Source organism: Helicoverpa armigera, chromosome 1, assembly GCF_030705265.1.
Source record: "Helicoverpa armigera isolate CAAS_96S chromosome 1, ASM3070526v1, whole genome shotgun sequence".
Lineage (NCBI taxonomy): Eukaryota > Metazoa > Arthropoda > Insecta > Lepidoptera > Noctuidae > Helicoverpa > Helicoverpa armigera.
In genome coordinates this window covers 15288028-15308385 of record NC_087120.1, presented here as the reverse complement: position 1 = coordinate 15308385, position 20358 = coordinate 15288028, and the positions used below count along the sequence as shown (strand labels likewise).

Sequence of the window (20358 nt, the reverse complement as noted above, 5' to 3'; positions counted from 1 at the left end):
GCGTTGCTGGCCAATTTACAAATCAATTTCACTTTATGATCGAATATTTTATAGTTGGCGAATTTATTGGAAAAAAGCCTGGAAAAATAAACTTTTGACAACGATTTTGAAGTCGGTAGGTTCTTATCCGTCACCTTAGTTAGCCGAATAAAGAAAAGTATTTAAGTACCTATAGTCCGTCTTTTAGATGATCACGTATGTTTTTACTCTCCCAAACACAAAAACAACTAAGATACAACACATTAGGGTTTAGTGTTACGTCACTGATGGTGTCAGATGTCAGGTTTTATTTTTTAGTAAAATAATAAGCACGTGTCCATAATATGTGCTTATCTAGAAGACGAACTAATTAAAATATGTACCTTTTTAACCCTGTCGTTACGTTTATTATTATCAATTTATTTACCCAACTACCAAACAAGCGACATGTTTAGTCATTTAATTGAATCTTTAAAATACATTTATATACAAACTTACTATTCTACTTCTAATACTATATTTACAAACTAAATTATTACGTACAATCAAGACATACCAAACATGCATATATTTTTTTAATAAATACATTTATGTGACAGACAAATTCCTCCTTCTCTCCTTCTTTATTTACGCCACTCATCAGCTTTTTACATCTATCAGCATTCCAATTGTAAGGCGTGTACGAATATTGAAACAAGCGACAATCTAACACATAGCTCCTTCTATTTAATAACAGACAAATGGAATCTAAAGCAGTTACATTACGAAGCGTAATATCACTTTATGTTGTCGATAACGGGTTTTATTTCACTTAAACGTTCACATAGCTGTAGTCGTCTTGCTGTCTGTATGTCTCGAATGATCGGTTTTATTGCATTTTTTGTACTGTCTCTTTTATATATTTTTTTAGTTTAAAGAAATTAACCTTCCCACTTTGAGACATTTATAGATTACTTAAGTCACTCCTTAATGACGGAATGTCATACAAATCCTTCACTAAGGAATGGCTTAAGTAACCATTAAATGTCTCTGAGTGGGGAGGTAAAAAATGGGTCCGGCTGTCATTTAACATCCTTATAAATCATCACGGGTAGTTAGGAGTCAGTAAGTCTGCCAGCCAGTCTTACCAAGGGGTATAAGGTTGCCAGGGTAACTGGGTTGAGGAGGACAGATAAGTAGCTGCATCCGATTGGACTGGAAGCCGACCCAAAATACTTAGTTGGGAAAAAGCTCTGTAGATTATGACCTAAAAAAGCAGACTTCTTATAGTGATTTTTATATATCTAATAACAATGCTAACGCCCGAATTAATATACTCCTCCTTTTTGGGAAGAACAGACACACTAATTACTATCTTTATACGGAGATATTATACCGTTTGAAGCAGTCAGTATTGTATAGAATAGTTTATAGGCATAGATGGAGCAGCAATTGTGTGTAACTTGTAGGGCCATTATCATGTCATTCTTTATTATTGAATTCCAACATAGCCTTTGAAAATTAATAAATAAACCATTGAGAGTTTTAAAACAACTTACTTAGCCCAGAATCGTCTGAAAGCTTTAAGTCTACTAACTTATTCAGATCTCCTTCCGCAAGATAAAAACACTGCAAACAAAAAAGCACTTTTGCTAAGTTTTTCTTTCTTTCAAAATACTTAGCAATAATGGTCAGGTCTTTCTGAAGCACTTAAAACATATTTTTGTTTATTTATTGAAAAGTTTTTTTGCCGACCAACTTAAATAACGTAGGTAATGTAAAAAAAATTAAACATTAGCAAGTTGGGTGTGCAAACCTAAGTTTGCTACAATAGGGTTGTTCGAAAAAGTTACCGCAGCCCTGGTACTCAAATAGCTCCATAAGGAACTTAGTAAGTTTTAATCAATACAACAATAATTACAGTTATATATTTAACTAACCTACACAATTTCTCACAAATCCAATTTCACAAAACATAATGTTATTACATGTTAAACATCACTCGCTATAAAAACTAATATTTCAGAAACTACATGGTAACGTATTTTCCTTGAAACTTCTAATAGAAAAAGGAGTTACCCTGAAAACCAAAGTAGCAGTTCTTGCAATATTAATATTACTGGAAGAAGGTTTTCTCAGCTGCACTTGAAGTTGTCTAGATTCTAGAAATTTTCTAGTAATTAACCAGACGGCAGATAAATTAAAGCTTCAGTAGTTTGTTGCGCTGCAAAGTTAGCAACATTTCACAAACAAGTTAATTAATATTTTCTTACGTTTATTTAAAAAATGTAAGAGAAACTGAAATTAAAACTAGAATACTTAGCGCTCTCGCACAGTTGTTTAAGCATTTTTTATATACAAATGCGTAAATTCAAACTGTTTTAAGTGCGTCTTATACCGGGCAAATTCCAAATCATTGTAATTTGCGCACTTTAATTCATCTCTATACTGATTTAAGAGTCCGAACGATCTACCGGCCGACTGAAATTGTCAGTGGCACTCTTAGTTCAATGTTCAAAGGTTCATGATTACCAAGATATATTTGTAAAAAAAGTTAAATAGAATAGACACCATCATCACTGCAATTGAAAGTACTGACAAAACAATAAAATCTTGTCAATCAAGCATGTTAAACCAATCATTTTTCCTATTACACTTTCAGCAGTAAAACTAACGACATTATCGTACGTACAGCACTTAGATCGTTCGAACATCGAGCCCTATTTTCATGCAAATTGTGTCACAGACAGCGGACGGACCAGGGAACACCGTGACAAAATGACTAAATAAACCGACTGTTAACATTTTGCAAGGCAAGCTATAAAGTGCAGGTACTTTTGACACCTTTGACGAGCTTTGTGTGCCTTTTGGAAAGAAATAGAGGATTATTTTTCATGTTTTTACGTTGAAATTGGAGTAACTGACATTATTTATGATTTATATATTTGTTTGCTTGTAAAACTATTCGTAATATGTATCAGATTTTATATAAAAAAAATGGAGTTACTGAACATAAAAGTTTTATATTTTTTATATAAAAGTCACGAGTTTCATGTAAGTCTACTTCAAAAACTTAAAATGTTCACCAATAAAATTTCTTCAAGAATCTTAAATACCAAGAAAAAAGAGATAGAAAATAAATGTGAGTACACTTTAGCAATAAATACTCTTATGACTTTCTATCGGGAGTTTACAAGAAAAGAAATGATCGCAACGACGCTAGGAGTCGGAATTACCGCGTTGTTCAACTATTTTTCTCATTTTCTCGGAAAATAGCTCAAGGAGCTGATAAATGTGGAAGAAAATTCTAGTTTTTCTTTTGTTTAATGGCACGTGCGAACATGATCCAATCTTTCAATGAGGTTCGGAATTTAAAGCCGGGTGAAACTAGTAAAGTGTAATGTGCTACGGAGAAAGGAAAGATAGCGGAGATGCCATAAGGAAGGTCAGGCGCCTTCTTGTAGTTCAAGCAACGTACGGTAGGCGTGATTAGTTGACAGCTAACTAAAGAGACGTTCGGATTCCTTGTCAAATCAAAACCAATCTGTCAAAAATTGGTCTTGATTGGTTGGTTGGTAAATTAATAGAAAATAATTTACTGGTTTCATAGAAGGCGTTTAGAGACGTTCCTCGTTCCCCGAGCACCCGATTTTTGTGCGCGCTACTTTCTTAGGACATTTTGCCTTATGACATATCTGCTAATCATTTCTTTCCCTATGTATAATACGCTTGTGAAAGGCACTACAAGCGTAACGGCTTGGTTCGCCAAAATCCTTCGGTAGTCGGTTTTATTGCAAACACAAAGGTGTCCTGCCTTTTGAAAGCGGCCTTTTTAGACTTGATTGGCACTCAGTTCTTGTACCGTACACCCTTTGACACTAGAGCACTAGAGAAAATTTTTAGTTGGCTAACAGTTTGTTCGGACTTATAAATCAGTATGGAAATGAATGGTAGAACGCGTATGCGTGTGACGCTCGGGTATTTAGACGGTATCAGACCGACTAAATATGATTGAATTCACAATTTTCTTTAAAAAGTATTTGTTTCTAACCATGATACCAACTGTATAGTCTTTACTGGGTATGCTAAATTAGTCTTGCATTGCGTGTTACTCGGCTGGATCGGGCATATATTTTTTTTTTCAAAAATGCTTAAAAGTGTATCAGAATTTAACCGTAACAGAAGCAATTACCTTTATTTTATTTTTTAAAATTATTTAAAAAAACTGTCTATAAAAATAATTGTTCCAATATCCTTTCGATGATAAAATTTGGGCCATAAAATGGCGCTTGCAAAATTTTATTATTCACTGCACATGAATATTATTTATATCTGCACCGCGTTGCTGGCCAATTTACCCATCAATTTCACTTTATGATCGAATATTTTATAGTTGGCGAATTTATTGTAAAAAATATGTAAAAAAAAAACTTTTACGTAGCTCTATAAGCCGGTATAACTGAGTTGCCACTGTGTTTTGTCACCGACTTGGCAAACTAAATCGTTCGAGTAATAGCAAACATGTAAAAAAAAAAACAAAACACAGATGAACTGAGTACCTTGTCCTTTTCGTAAATTCTTTTATAACCTTATTATCTATCTATCTAATACAAAATCTAATTTTAATCATTTAAACAAAATCTCTCTGCACTAATACATTTTAAAATACGAGTAAACACTATAACAACTATGAATTTATTTAACCAACTAAATTATCCAAACAAAGCCTAAACTTTAGTTTGCATAGGTGAGCCCGTTCTTAAGTTATAAAATTACAACGAAAAGTTTCACAAATTTTTATAAACATATCTTTATCTAAAAGACAAATTCCTTTCTATCCTTACGCTAATCATCAGCCTATCACATCTATCAGCATTCCAATTGCAACACGTCCCTACGTACATTGGAACAAGTGACAATCTAACACATAGCTCCTTCTATTTAATAACAGACAAATGGAATCTAAAGCAGTTACATTACGAAGCGTAATATCACTTTATGTTGTCGATAACGGCTTTTATTTCACTTAAACGTCCACATTGCTGTATGTATGTCTCGAATGATCGGTTTTATTGCATTTTTTGTACTGTATTTGTTATGTTATCTTTAGTTCAAAGAAATTTAAAAATAGTCCCGGCTGTCAGTTAACATCCTTGATAATCATTAGTAGTAGTTAGAAGCCAGCAAGTCTGCCAGCCAGGCTTACCAATGGGTATTAGGTTGACTGGGTTGAGGAAGTCAGATAGGCAGTCGATCCTTGTAAAACACTGGTACACAGCTGCATCCGATTGGATTGGAAGCCGACCCAAAAAAAGGCTCGGTACATGAAGACCTAACCTGGCGGTTTTTGTGAATCATGTGCATTGATAACGTCCTTCTTTTTGGAAAGTCGGTTAAAGTAACACACACATTAACCTATCTATGTAGATATACATCGAACAAACTCATATGAAAATAGATTTTAACCCCATCCTATAGAGGTGCATGTTTAAGTGTGTTTTCCACTAAATGTGTGGGACACAGAGTAACGCCCACACATCACCTTTGAACTTCATAAGCTTTTACCGGTGACCTTTATATACGCGAGTATTTTGTTAGGCCAGTCTTATCGTGGTTAATATTAAAGGCAAATAAGTCTTCCTGTCTGTCTGGCTCTCACGTTAAAACTACTGCACAGATGTAAATGAAATTTGGTAGGTACTTATGAAATGTCTTTTTTTTAACGACTTCAAAAATCATCAAATGACCCCTCCCGCTGTGAGTTAGCAGCGGTGAGGGAGTGTCAGACTCTTACTGACTAAAACCCGTCGTGTTCCGTCGGAGGCCTTTTATGTATCAGGGCCGCGGTAACTCTTTCGAACAATCTCGCAGCCCCGGCAGGCCTTGGCCCTGCTGGGCCCCGCTAAGACTTATGAAATGCCTAATGAGAATGGACATAGCAATGGACTATGTGCAAAGCAATTCCCACAAGTCGCTGGCGCATGCTAGCATGCTATTTTCCTTACCTATTAACAACAATGAAAGCATAAACAATAGATAGAAATGCTTACCAATTTTCTTAAATTAGTTTTAGCCTGTTAGACAGCCTGAGTTACTTTCACATTTATAATATGAGTCACATTCACTATTCCCTATCATACTAGTCACGATTTCCATCTTACATATGTGATGCACTAGTTAAACTTTTATAATAGCATTGCATTTTTCTTTCAAATCACTTAAATAGCTTTCAAAGCGTTCCCGGAAGAGTTTAGTTGAAGTTTAAAATTCATTGCAGATACTTCTAAGACGATAGGATAGAAAACTTTGTTGTTCCGAACATTCTTTCGTTAAAAGATTTCGATAAGCTTACTGAGATAATATACATAGCTATGTAAGTATAAAGTTATCTGTAGGGCTGTGTGTTGGCTTTGGTCTTATAATTTCTTACTTTAATGTCCTAAATGTCATGTGCCTAGCCTTTTCCCCACTATGTTGGGGTCGGCTTCTAGTCTAGCCGGGTGCTGAGTACCAGTGTTTTACGAGGAGCGACTGCCTATCTGACGTCTTCAGTCCCCGCCTTCAATGGATTGGACAGCAATATAATTAGACAAAATAAAACAAAAGTTATTTTTGGTACATGATATTAGCATTTTTTTAACATACACAGATACCTGTTACTAATAGGAATTTTTCCTACTAAATACTAGCTTTACCTATTAATATACCATGCAATCAGACTAGGTGTAATTATAAACCCATTACACATATAGGTAAAGCTGAGTGTTTCCATTTACAGTAAGCCAGCTTATTTCCTATCCAATACTACTCCAATATACTGCGGATACTGTTCCTACAATCATATTACATTAATTAAGCGTATATTAGTGAACTAGGTATATGTACATATACCTATGTACTATATTAGGCCATCCATACAATAGCCTACACAATTCTACTTCTTTTGACTAGCCGTAATGACCGCCAAAGATGTTCCAATGTTAGCCGGGACCTACAGCTCAACGTGCCATCCGAAACAATGTCATTGGTGTCCAAGATATACTTAGAAAGTGCATTCGAACTTAGAACAGTTGTATTGGTTACTTGATCTGGAATCGAACCCTGCTACTACCCTGATTAATATCTAGTCAGTCAAAAATGTGGTCTGCCACACCAAAAGGACTCTCACACGAGCAAAATTCCTGCTCGATTTTTCACGAGGCACATTCCTGGTGACAAAAAAGGTGTAGCGTGGTTTCACGGGTCATCCTTTGAATCAGTAGAAGTCAATGGTTTGCTATATAATACTGCATATACGATCCTTTCCGAACATCAAGAAAATCCGCAATTTTAGGCCCTGAAACAATAAAGTAGATTTTTTCTTGCGCTTCGTTAGAAAATGGAATTTTGTGGTATTAGAACTCACTGCAACCTTTTTAGGGTACTAGCGATTGTTATGAAATTAAACGTTGAGTGATTTCATGAAAAATTGTATACTATCTAGGAAGCTAAAGAGGACTTAACCGACCGCATCTCAACCCATAGTCAGGCTTCTCACCATAGCCCATCTCATAAATAAATAAATCTACAGAAAAGCAGAATTGAAGAAGAATACTTCAAATAATATTAAAACATTAATTACCGGCGCGAATATGAAGTCCATTGAGAAATAGTCGATAGCTGCGCAGTCATTTATCTTCTTCCACTTAGTAATATTGCTTCACACCCCCTTTAGAAACTTGTTCTACCCCACCCTTTGAAATAAAACAAGCAAATGCTTAGCTAGTTATTGTTTTTGGAACTAAAAGGTACTTGCATCCACATTGATTAGTAGTTGACATGCGAGAGTTGCTGCGTTTCTAATTATCTATACTAAAATTATAAAGAGGATAACTTTGTTTGTTTGGTAGTAATGGATAAACTCAAAAACTGCTGGACCGATTTTAAATATTCTTTCCCCATTAGAAAGCTATATTATCTGCGAGTAACATAGGCTATATTTTATCCCGGTGCGGGCAGTAGCTCCCACGGGACGCGGGTGAAACCGCGGGAAAACGGCTAGTGTCTCATAATGTAGTACTTATATACAAAAATATTTTTAACTTGCATTTATTGGACATCGATAGATTGTGGTAAGAAAATAGCTTTATTGATTGCCACGAAGTTTAAGATACAAAAGTGCTTGGCCAATATTATGTAGTAAGTAAGGTTCCCAGTGGTTTTATTCGCTTTCCGAGATAAATAATTTCTGCACTCGGACAAAAAGTAGCCTACACCCTCTTTCAGGCTCTGGACTTTCTGTGTATCGAATTTTAAAATGTCAATCGCTTCAGTAGTTTTGGTGTGAAAGCGCGACAGACAGTGTTACTTTTGCGTTCATAATATAAATAATTGATAACTTTGCTTTCTACTTGAGTTAAGCCATACCTACTTAAAAAAACCAGAATTACACAGATATGATTATCAAGATATCTTTAAAATTAAATTCGTAATGATTACGTAACCAAAACGATTATTACACTGAAGACTAAAACCACGCATTCCGAAGCAGTCCGTATTAATAAAGACTTAATTACCCGAGAACCACGGCTTGAGTGATTAATGAAATTGGTCGTCGCCTAAATTATGGCTAACCCAACCATTTGGCCGAAGACTGATGATATATAGTAAAGTAGGACTGAGGAACTAAGCGCGTTTCACTATGCATAGTATGTGGTATTAATATTAATTCTTTTTATGTATGTAAATATACTTAACCTCCCCACTCAGAGACTTAAGACTTTAAGAACTTGCTCAAGGCAGATTAGGTATTTCAGAGGTATTTTTCTTATTTTTTACTGTACTTTGGTAACCAAAATTTTCTTATCATCTGGTATCAGTATGCCTGAAAACACCATTATCTTTCACCATCATTAAAGCACATTTTGAGAAACGGGAAATTCAGTATAAGTGGTTGAAATTAAGCTCGGCCCTTATTTACCTGTATTGAGATAATTTTGCGTTTGCCAAATTCTATTTTAGAATTTCATAATTTTCCTCCCTTTGTTACTTGTAATCGGATTACGTAAACCGACAACTGTTAACGGCCTTAATAATGTCAATGGAAAAATGACCTTTGGCAAGACGAAATAAAGTTGAAAATTGAACTCCAGTGACCTTTGTCTCGAAATAATGAAGATAAAAGATTTCATATTTTTCGTTCGATTCTTTATCAATGTTAAATATTCCAGAAATTATTGGCGAAATTGATTTCTTTACTTACTGTAGCGTTCCTTTGACCGTTGCAAAAAAAATGATAAAATAGTCCACGCGAAAATTGGCCGTACATTTACAAAAGGGGTTCGTGTCCACGAATTTCATTCACCCTCAAAGAGATTTTGTCATCCATTGCTGAGTGCAGTTTATAGCGAAATACCTTGGTTAAATAGCCTCTGGACAATGAAATGTCGAGTAAAGGTTTGCAGTAAACAGGCTCATATACGCACTAAACAAATATATACACCAGTGCAATACAAACAGACAGGTGCACTACGTTGACATACCTTTGTTTCGAGCGCGGATAAAGGCAAATTTATGGAAGCCAACCCTTTGAGTTCGTTTCATACATTGATTTTGGACGTAATAAGGCCCAGTGAATGTTTGTAATGTTAAATAAATATGGTCGCTTTGAAGGTAGTAGTGGCCAGGATATTGGTTTTACTTTGTGACAATGGAATGAAATGCCTTTTGTTTGGGCTGAATTTATGCCTGGTTGATGGCATGTTTACCTCATGGGGAGTATAAAGAGGTAGTGCCTAGTTGTTGAAGGTGATGTAATAATCTTTATTTATTTGATATGTTTTTGGATGCAAGTTTATTAATAACGTAACAGGTTTTACAAAGTGGGAATAGTTTTAATTAATATTCAGTACTTTTATAAAATATCTACAAGTGTTGGTACAATATCTCCAGGTTTACAATAATTACTTAGATAATATTCTCTTGATATAATATATAGTATATACACATTTTTTTTCTAGGAAAGTCTACGCTACATAAAAATACTCTCTAGAAACATAACCCATTTACTAGACAGACAGTCGGGTCAAACTTTATAAAAGCACCTTCTTGTTTTTATTATTCCCTACTTGAACCCTCGATTATGATAAACAATAGAACAGCGTATATTTTAATATATTTAACAGGTTCGTAAACGTAACGTATATGTGGGTAATGTAAACACAATAATGTGGGTATACGTAAATTGTTTGATCCGCACTCAATCATGTTTTCTTTGAGATAAGTCATGTTTTAAGCGTTAAGGTAAAATATTGCAGGCAATAAAATTGATAGGGTTGTTCTTAAAATTTCAAACATTTTTTACAAATTAATTTTAATGTAAATTACGTACATAAATGGAAAAGGGGTTGTTATAAGCTTTAGAACGTTAGGTAATAAGTCAATAGCACTTTTTCTTACGTAATGATTTCTTATCATTTTTTTACTTTCATTGACCGGTGAATAAAAACAAAACGATCTAGAAGAGTTTTTTTTTATGCTTGGTTCAGTACCTTAAAAATTCTTTACATTTCAATAAACTACAACATAGACTCCCCTTAGACCAAAGCTGAACCTATGTTTTCTTTTCAGGCACACGCATCGACCCACATTATGCCACCAAGTCAACGCGTCATGGTTCGCCGAGTCACCAGAAGGTAACATGCACACTGCGAATTTCTTGCGAAAATGCATTAAGCGAAAGGCCGGCCGATTATATTTTTTTATATATGTATAGATAATATGTTTAGATGTAGGCTATGCGCTGGCTTAGGGAAAATTATTGCTCGCCGTCCTCCTTCACTGATAATTGCACGAATTATGATGTCACAAATGACAATAAAAGGTTACAAGTTGCATAAATGACACACCGTAGGTGAATTGTGATAGATTTTTCAACTGACTTGATTTTTCATCTATAATATTACAGTTAAAAATCAAATCTAAATTGCAATATGATACCAGTGAAGGAGCACCTTAAAACCATCTCAAAAGCTCTTTCTTTTTTTGTCTTGTCAAGTAAATTCTTGCAAAGGTTTTGAGTGTATTTCTAGCGGAACCCTAAATGTGTGAATATTTCTAGCTCCCCTGATTCGGATGACACTCTGCATGATGAGAGCGAAGAGTACCGTGATGACACCTTCCTGGTCAACTCTAATAATGAGAATAATTACTATGGTATGTATTTATTTTAGTTTTTATACTAGCTCAAGTTTTTTTGGTAGAGAGTGCAAATTCTTGCTGCAATTATGAAAATATAGTTGTGGGTTGCATTGCGATTTTTTATTTAGTATGGTTAATTATTATGTAAATAGGACAGCTGTTTTTTATTGTGTAATATGAATAATTATTATTGAAATGGTAGGTACCAATAATAAAATTATGATGAAAAATATTTCGTCAATAATATTTTAATCCTCTTTACCTCGCGAAGATTTTAATTAATATTTTTGCTATTTGGAAATAATTATAATTTAAAATTTCATATGAATATTTCAATTTCTGTATTGAATTAAATTAATCTGTACTTTATTGAGAATTTTCATCAATAAATATTAATTAATTTTCATAATTATAAATTCCACGAACGCCTATAATTTCATAATTTAAACCGAATATTCTTTTGAAATTAAATAAATTATTTAAAATTAAAGCAGGTAGGTTCTATAGAAAACAGTTTTCATTAAAACGTTTACATCATTTTAATCATACATTTTCAAAATCGGTTTTCAATTGGTTACAAAGAATGTAAAATCGGCAACAATAGTCGATCAACACTTTGAAACAATAAGGCGATAATAAACATGAAATAATTATTTCACTAGTGTTTAGGTCAACACTCAAAACCTGAAATCAAAATTATTCATGAAATAATAACATTAAAAGTACACACACTGCAAACTTTTAGTCGGCCGATAGTTTGTTTGGGCTCATAAATTAGTATGAAGATGAATGGTAGTACGCACATTACAAAGATCAGGTATTTAGCAGGTATGAGACCGACTGAAAACTTACACAGCAACAGAGATTTACTTGATTTCCTTAAAAAAAATTCCAACTGTCGGCCAACTTTTTAGTTTCCAGTGTGCTCTAACTAAACCATTTATAACAGAGAGCAATTCATAAGCAAAACTAAATAAAATTAGTAGTTCTGAACTAATCTATTACGGGCCGACTTCCAACTCAATTATTTCGACTTTCTCAGCGCGTTCGTAATAAGGTTAAGGTCGGCTTCCAGTCTAACCAGATGTACTGAATAGTAATATAGATATTTTATATGAATCTTACCATCTGTCGGTTTGGAAATCTTCCAAAGATTTCTTTTTTTTTTGGGAAGACCTGGATATGACAGGATTAGGTACCTAGAATTGGTTTTAGTTTTGCCTCAGTGGCTTCTAGATTTCTGAGCACACTCGTATCTTAGTTGGCCCACGTATGAAAAAAATCATAAAGTCAGTAAATCGGTTAAAGGAATCGGCAAACTGAAAATCATAAAACGTTAAGAAAAATAAGGAGCGTTAATGCTGCGAGACATTTAATCGTGGCTTGGATGCAAAGCGTAGTACTACTCTCATGCATATGCACAATTCAACTGAAAATCATACAACGCTCTAATTAGAGGAAATCTTCATTTCGGAAGTAATGGCAAATAAAATAAAAGTCAAAAAAATAGACATCATATCTTATAAAAAACATCTATCCATAACTTCCATGAGACAGACCAAAAATTTACAAAACATAACCCAGTACATAACCATAAAGGAACCTAAAATAGCTGTTGCAAAGGCGACCAAAGCTATACAATTGTCCTCTCCATCAACAGCGGCAGTTGGAGGCGGGTCCTCAGGCAGCAACACCGCTTGCAGCCGGTTCTTCGGCGCACTGTCCCGGCAGCTGCAGTCCATGAGCTACCTCTGTCCTGGGCTGTTCCCCTGGATTGATTGTGGACCTGCTACGGAGCATAGCGGTGAGTACCGTGGTTATTAAAGCCAATTTATACAGGTTGCGAGAAATGCGTGAACGCTCTTTAGTACCCAAGTCGCGCAGTCAAAACAATGCTGCTAGCTTAAGTTATCTACTGATATTCTAAGATTGAAAGGTTTGTTCAAGATGTGAGGATATTCATTATGACGCACTGTCTTTGTAACTACATATTTTAGGGACTTATTTTTTTTTATGTGTCATTCAACCACTTATTCGTCGATAATTTTGGCGGGACAATCTAAATAAAATTGATTAAATAAAGGTTAAAGATTAAATAAATCTCATTTCCAAAACTAAGTAGGATGATCTGCTGAAAACTTAAACCTCATTAGCAAAAAAACTACATCAAACCAAAACTTCGGGCGCTATCCATATAGACAATGTTAATAAATCCAAGAAAAACACTAACTCGGATGATAGTACTTGTCAACGTTTCGTCTACACCGCGGATTTCATACATTTTTAACTGTCTACATAGTTTGGCGCCACTGTCGAACTTTCTAGCTCGTGAAACAATGATATAACTTTCCCTGTAACAACGAACGAACAGTTTGAACGTTTACTGTTGAAAGTTTAAAACTCATCGTTTTGGAGAAATCATATTACTTTGAATCGGTTAGCAATAGTGGTTTATTTGAATTATTGTATCATCTTTTGAGTTGTTAGTTACTTTTGGTCCGTTTAAGGACTGCTAACCATTTCATTATATTTTCTTTTTAAATCGCGTCGTGTTTCAAGAATAGATTGGAAAAACTTGTTATAAACTTATCGCATATATTTTAGAAATGTTCACACGCTACTTATTACTGAAAGAGTTACTGCAAGAGCGAGCAGACCAGATATTGGTTTTCACAGAGTACGTACCCGGTAGAATCTCGTTTTATGGATGACCATTCAAGCCTACGTGCTTAAGACGACTGGTCCGTGAATGGGTTTCAAATCTGATTCTCCTCTATTATGCACAGTACATTTATGCGGGGGATGGCCCCTACTTACGTTCATACTAGAAGTCACACCATCTTCCAAACAGTCTTACTAAATTCCCAACTGTTCTTACCAGGCATGTACGTGATCAAGTCAGTCGGCATCATGTATCTCCTGATCATCATCTTCGACCTGTTCGCCGCTTACGGAAGCCCTGGCACCTCGACCTTCACCAACGTGTCCATGATACTGCTGATGCTGGCCATCTTCGCGATCCTGCTCATGATCTCTAGGAAGCCACAGAACCGGTAAGAAAGATTTGAAATACTTGTTTTATGTATATGGTCATGGTGCTATTTGGAAACTAGCTGCTTGAATTTGATCGATGGCAAATGAAAGCTACAATTGAACTTTTCGACTTGATCAGTCAATCAGAAATTTCGCCTAACATGACAGTAAGACGAGGCGACAGTATTAGTATCAATGGATAGTCAATGTTAGAAGCTAGAACACAAGCCAAGTTAAGGTAAATTAGGTCAAACCTGACTAATTAATTGATGAAAGACAATGATAGTTTGCCCGTGAGAGGTGACCTTGAAGTTTAAACTAGGGCAGATCATTGCAGCGGGTACAGATGTAGTATTATGTATGTATATTATACTAATATGGATAGTCTTCTTGCAGAAGGAGACATTTCCTAATAAAACGAGGATCTGATAGCGCCCGTAACCTTATAAAAGTTTGTATAAAATATCTACTCTCAGGAACTTGTGGTCCGATTTTAAAAACTCTTTCTGTGTTAGTCAGCCCATTTATCAAAAGGATAGGCTTATGGTGCTGTTTATCTGGGTAGTGAAGTAGCACTCTAATGAAGGGCATTTCAGTTCTTAAAGTCCTCAGGGTACTTAAGTAAAACTGAAAGAAGTAGCTGGTCTTTTCCCCAACCATATTCAATGTTTATACTTCTTCTTAAATCACTTTTTAATGATTTCAGCGTTGCTCTGATCTACACGACCCCTGGCCTGCCCTTCGTGCCGACGATCGCCATCATTGTGAACATCTATCTGATCCTGAACCTCTCCATCTTGACCCTGGTTCGCTTCACCATCTGGATGATACTTGGTAAGACCCTCCTCTATATCTGGGAAGAAAAGCTTGAAAAAGTTGTGAATATTTAGAAAGCGAAGATGGTTTCCAGTTACAAACTTGGACAGTTTCTTTATCCAAGGGGTCCCGCTATCCATAATCAAAATGACTGTCCCTCATTGGGTTAGTCTGTGGAACAATGGCGCCAATGGGCGATGAACGACTATACACTGATTTGATATAGTTTTTCCTTCCGTAACACCTTCAGCAACATTCAAGAGATTTGGGGAGCAAATTGCAGAAATGGATAAATCGTGCTGAATAACTGTCACGAGAGACTGCAAATGCCTCTTTGAAATAAGAACCTTTGACTTTGAAAGAAAAAAAATACCTTCCTAAAATACCAGTTTTTCCATTCCAGGGATGTTCATGTACTTCAAATACGGCATCAAGAACTCGACCCTGGAGACCAACCCGCCTGGCCCGCCCCCGGAAACCCCACCACCGCCGAACCCACTGGACCGCACCACAATACCACCACCTTCTCCCCACAGCTCTCGACACACTGGTGATAGAAACATCTTCGAAGGAGACGGCAATGAAGGACTGTATGGGAATATGGAGTAAGTACCATTGATGAAGAGTTTTCTCTGTTGGTAATGAAATAGGAATGTTAGATTATCTTGATAGTCTAGTGATCCGTACTGTATGAATAAGGAACGATTTGTTTTCCTAATGGGCAGTTGTTTTTGGCAGCCTTACAGCCTTTTCACACTGGCGGGTTTCCGGCTCAGTTTATCCGTGTGATACTGCTGGGTTCTTACGGGAGGTGTCATGTGAATTTTTACTTTTTTGTGAAAGTGACACCGCCCAAATGAACCGCGAGATTTCGCTTAGTTTTTCCGCTCAGAAAATCTCTCAATGTGAAAAGGGTGTTTTACATGGTAATATACCTAATCAAAACGAATCGTTTCTAATAATAACCGAGTACAGATCAGTGTGTTCTTCATCACATTTACCAAAGTCTTTTACAACCAAATAAATCTCTCCTAAATAATGTGAGAAATATACACACTGATCTAGAAAATAGTTAAAGAATGTAAACCTTGTGAATGAGTACTGGAATGCAGTAAGTTCACACAGAAGTCATACTGCACCACATTACTAGTTCCTCTTCCAAGATTATCATTTACTGTTAGAATCTATAGAAACTATATTACTAGCCAGTTGCATCAAAACACCATTTATGCCTTGATACCACAAAAAAAAGAATACTTAATTAACTTAAGGTTAAATACTTAATTATCTTTCTAATGCAAAATATATGATACATCGAATTAGATTTAAATTACTTTCGTTTTAGTTAGTAGTTAAACGAGAAATCAAAAATTACTTTGAGGTATGTTATGACCGCGATTGATACGATCACGCCTCATATCAAATTATGACTTAGGTAAAACATCAAAAACCAATTTACATTTGAATTTTCCGCTATCAGTCAAAGCCTCAGTCAGTCAAAACCTTAGAACGATGTTTGATGCAACTGGTCCCTAGATTTTCAACTTCTCCGCACCCATTCTACGAACTAACACCATTTTCCAGGTATAACAATTCTTTACTTACGTGGCATGAATCTAACTTGCAACCTGTGTCGAGTCTCGGTTCGACACCCTCGTCCAGCACGTATAACCCGACCACGTACCGGCAGGCTGAGACACGGTGAGTTTGCGGACGTTTTGCTGGTATTCTCCATTCGGTGGTATTATCGCTTGTCTTTGGGCATCACTTTTATCACCGATCACCTCAAAATTGTCTAACTTTTTGGAGAAGTCATCACATGACCCCTCCCGCTGTGGGAGCAGCGTGAGCGAGTGTCAGATTTTTAGTAAAAAACCCATCGTTTTTCCTTTTGGGAATTTATTACCAGAGTCGCGATAGATTTCGAAAGGTCCCACGACACACGGTTAAAAAATATGTAAAAGTGATTTCCAAAGATAGGTAGGTGGATCCGAAAACAAACATTAAGTATAGGAATCATGCCATTGTCTGGTATTTGAAGTCTAATAGTACACCTGTTGGATAATTTGCATGTCACACGGAATGTTTTTAGAGTTACGGCAACGGAAATAACCATTTTTAGTATCCTTCTAACCCGTCCAACGATTTTTGGACCCGTTAGGAGAAGGCTCCGAATTAAGGTTACTGATAGCACAGGAAAAGGCTTAGGTCCTTCTTTTAATAATAGTTTTTTTTTTTTATATTATATACTGCACACAGCATGTTCTTTCATGCAAACTTGTGCAAAAAAAAATGGACAGAATGTCTTATACCTATAAATATTACTAGCACTTTTACAAATTAATGAACTTTCTTAACGTAATTGAGGTTATTTATTTTAAAAACCTACAGAACACCATCAATAGGTAATTATTATGAGTCGACCTTCAATAACTGTTTCGAGATATTGTAAAACTGCGTCTGCGTTTTTGGTACCAAATTTTTTACCACACAAACTTTTCGTTTATTGATGTCCTCTAAAATTCTATTAATTCTAATTTCAGTTACGACGTGAACACGAATACGACCACGACTCACACCACGAGCTCGCTCAGCCGACCACCCTGGGCCTATCCTGATGCCGCCTTCCCAACCTGGGAATAAACTTACTCAGACAACAGACAACGGGCTTTTTATATTAAGTTCCTATTTTTTTTCCATTTATTTCCAATTAATATTTATTCGCACGGAAAATTCTGTAATAGTAAACGGTATATTTTCATTAATATAAGTTTCTAAATTCGATTTTAGTAAAGTTTTCGCGGTTTTGTAAAATCACGTATAACGGAACGGTATCCAAGCATTTTTTTTAGAACATCAACTTAAATGAACCCATTCGATTGGTTCGTTCGAATTCTTGAATGCCGTTCCAGAATGCGTGTGTTAAAGTCGCGTTCAGACATCGCCTCGCGTGCCATTCTTTGGCTAACACCAACTATGCCATTACAAATATTAAGAGCCAACACGTCCTAGTTTACAAGGAATTCTAGACTTTAGTGTGAACAACGACCATGCACGGAGAATGTTCGAAGCTATTCTCAATTTATAAGACCAGATACGAGAACTGTAATTAAGAATGAATGCCTCGCGATGTCTGAACCCAGCTTTAAATTTTCAAATGTTCGAACGTTATACGCATTAATTTTAAGTATAACCAACTTATGTAAACTTGTAGCGTAGTTTATGTACATAATATATTTATCAAGTTATTTATACTTCTTGGCCATTTACTGTAGACGTATTTTATCGGTGATATATTTATAATATTTATCTACTATGTATCGTCTTTATACATGTATAATTATTGTATGTAGTATATAAACTGATTTTAATGATTTTAACTTTGTACCTCGTGCGTTTTTTACATTTCGGCAATATCATTCAGTATTCAAAATTTATAAGTGATTGGTAGACATATCTGATGACATTATGAATACATCTTTTTTACACTTCGGTAGATACAAAAACATACAAAATTGTTAGTCGACAACGCACGGGGTTCTAAATATACCTCTCATAGTATTTTTTATTCCAAATTCTAATATATCTAAACATATCACGCGAATTTCTACAATACTTATTTATTGTTAAACCAAAAAGTTTTTCTCTTGTTACCAACCTTTTTCGTAGTTGTATATACCTACAGATAGTCGTACCTATTTTGTAACTCATATATTGTCTTAAGTTAAAGAACTTAATACCTTCATTATTTTTATATCCATTTTCACCTGTTTCTCGTTACGTAAGAATATTTTTATGCAGCTCAAAACGTTGTTGAATATTTATATTTATGGTATAGTATTATAGTTTTTTATTTATTTTTTATAATTTTCATTTTGTTTCATAGAAGAAAGGTGTGGTTTCCCCAATCTTTGGTAGCATCTTCTAGAAAAAATCAAAATCACTGACGTGTTCCGATGACATATTTAACATCAATTTAAATAATCGGTGAAAAATTTCCAAGTTTACTTTGGGGTTTAGTATGCGTACTTCACATCCTAGTACGAATTTGGTGGCACACAACCGTCACAAAACGCACCTTTATAATTTAGTTGTTAAGTACCATTTTTTGTTAATTATTATTGACAAGTATTTATATTAATTTACTCAAAATTCCTAAGATTTATTCTAGTCATGTTTATTTAAAGTTTCGTTTTTAATCTATCTAAAATTATTCTTAAAAATGTGATATTTTAAGTAATGTTTTTACTGTAAACTTAATATATTTAGAACTCTTCATTCTGTATGTATTTATATATGATTCGCAGTATTTATCGTTTAGGCTAGTTACCTATATTATTAGCTAGGTAGTAGCTCCTTGTATTATACTTGTATTATCAAAATATTTGCGTCTTCTATTCCTGTGTGAGCAAAATTTGTTGGGGTGGTTTTCGGAAATTCGACTAAAAGGTGCAAATATTTGACTGTAGATAAAATATAATTTAGGTCTCATGTATTTTGTATATTGTTTTATACTAGTCGCTTTTTATACATTCGCTTTAAACAAAAAATAAAACAGGGGTTACTTTAATATTATTTTTAAAAATTCATATCAGGAGCATCGTTTTCATACGTCACGATTATTTTCGCGAGTAGATACATTTATTTACGTTCTAGGTTAAGTAAAAAAAAACTCATTGCAAAATTCCCTTTGGCTATCAAAAATCATTAGACCTTTATAATAAAAATTTGTTAATGTTGATCTATTTAGTAATTGTTGGCTTTTTCAAGGGCATAAGTATAAACCTAAACTTGAAATGACTTGATTTGTAATGGTATTGTTAGGATATTTATAAATTTAAAACTGTCATTTGTTCTTCTCGTTCGAAGAAGCACTTTATATGGCAGGATCAATGATCTCACGCGATACCTAATTATTAGGTACATAAAATTCAGTTTTATTTTAAAGTGACGGGACGGAATCACAAACGTCACTACTCGAAATTATAGCCAACTATACTACCTATTTACAATAGTATTTAGGTATATTTTGTTTTGTAACATTATAAAAACATAAATTAGGATGTTGGTTTGGGTAGACAGTTCCGCAGAACACCGTATGGGAAGGAAATTGCTATCTGTATTATACTGAATTTCCTTTGAATATTTCTAATGATATATTCTAAAAACATGCTAATGACCAAGCATTGTTCATACTAGAGAAACATCTTGTAAAAATTACTGCTACACTATAACCAGCTACTTATCAAAATATTGGTACATTTCAACGCAAGCACCATTATTATTTAACATAGAATTCGGATTCGCTAACAAAATTATGACGCTCAAATATGATTTTAATTATTTTCATAGATAGTACCTACTTGGAATTTT

The 20358-nt window shown here is 34.8% G+C and overlaps 1 protein-coding gene across 1 annotated transcript in view; it reads left to right on the top strand.

Annotated features, from left to right (window-relative positions):
- Positions 1-17643, top strand: part of LOC110373863 (solute carrier family 7 member 14) — a 146495-nt gene extending 128852 nt beyond the window's left edge. The window contains exons 13-20 of the mRNA XM_064036975.1: positions 10567-10631; positions 11057-11151; positions 12797-12940; positions 14018-14189; positions 14876-15003; positions 15389-15590; positions 16570-16686; positions 17529-17643. Of these exons, the coding sequence (XP_063893045.1) occupies positions 10567-10631; positions 11057-11151; positions 12797-12940; positions 14018-14189; positions 14876-15003; positions 15389-15590; positions 16570-16686; positions 17529-17628 (1023 nt within the window). The 3' untranslated portion in view covers positions 17629-17643. The remainder of the gene's footprint in view (positions 1-10566; positions 10632-11056; positions 11152-12796; positions 12941-14017; positions 14190-14875; positions 15004-15388; positions 15591-16569; positions 16687-17528) is intronic.
- The last annotated feature ends 2715 nt before the right edge of the window (positions 17644-20358 follow it).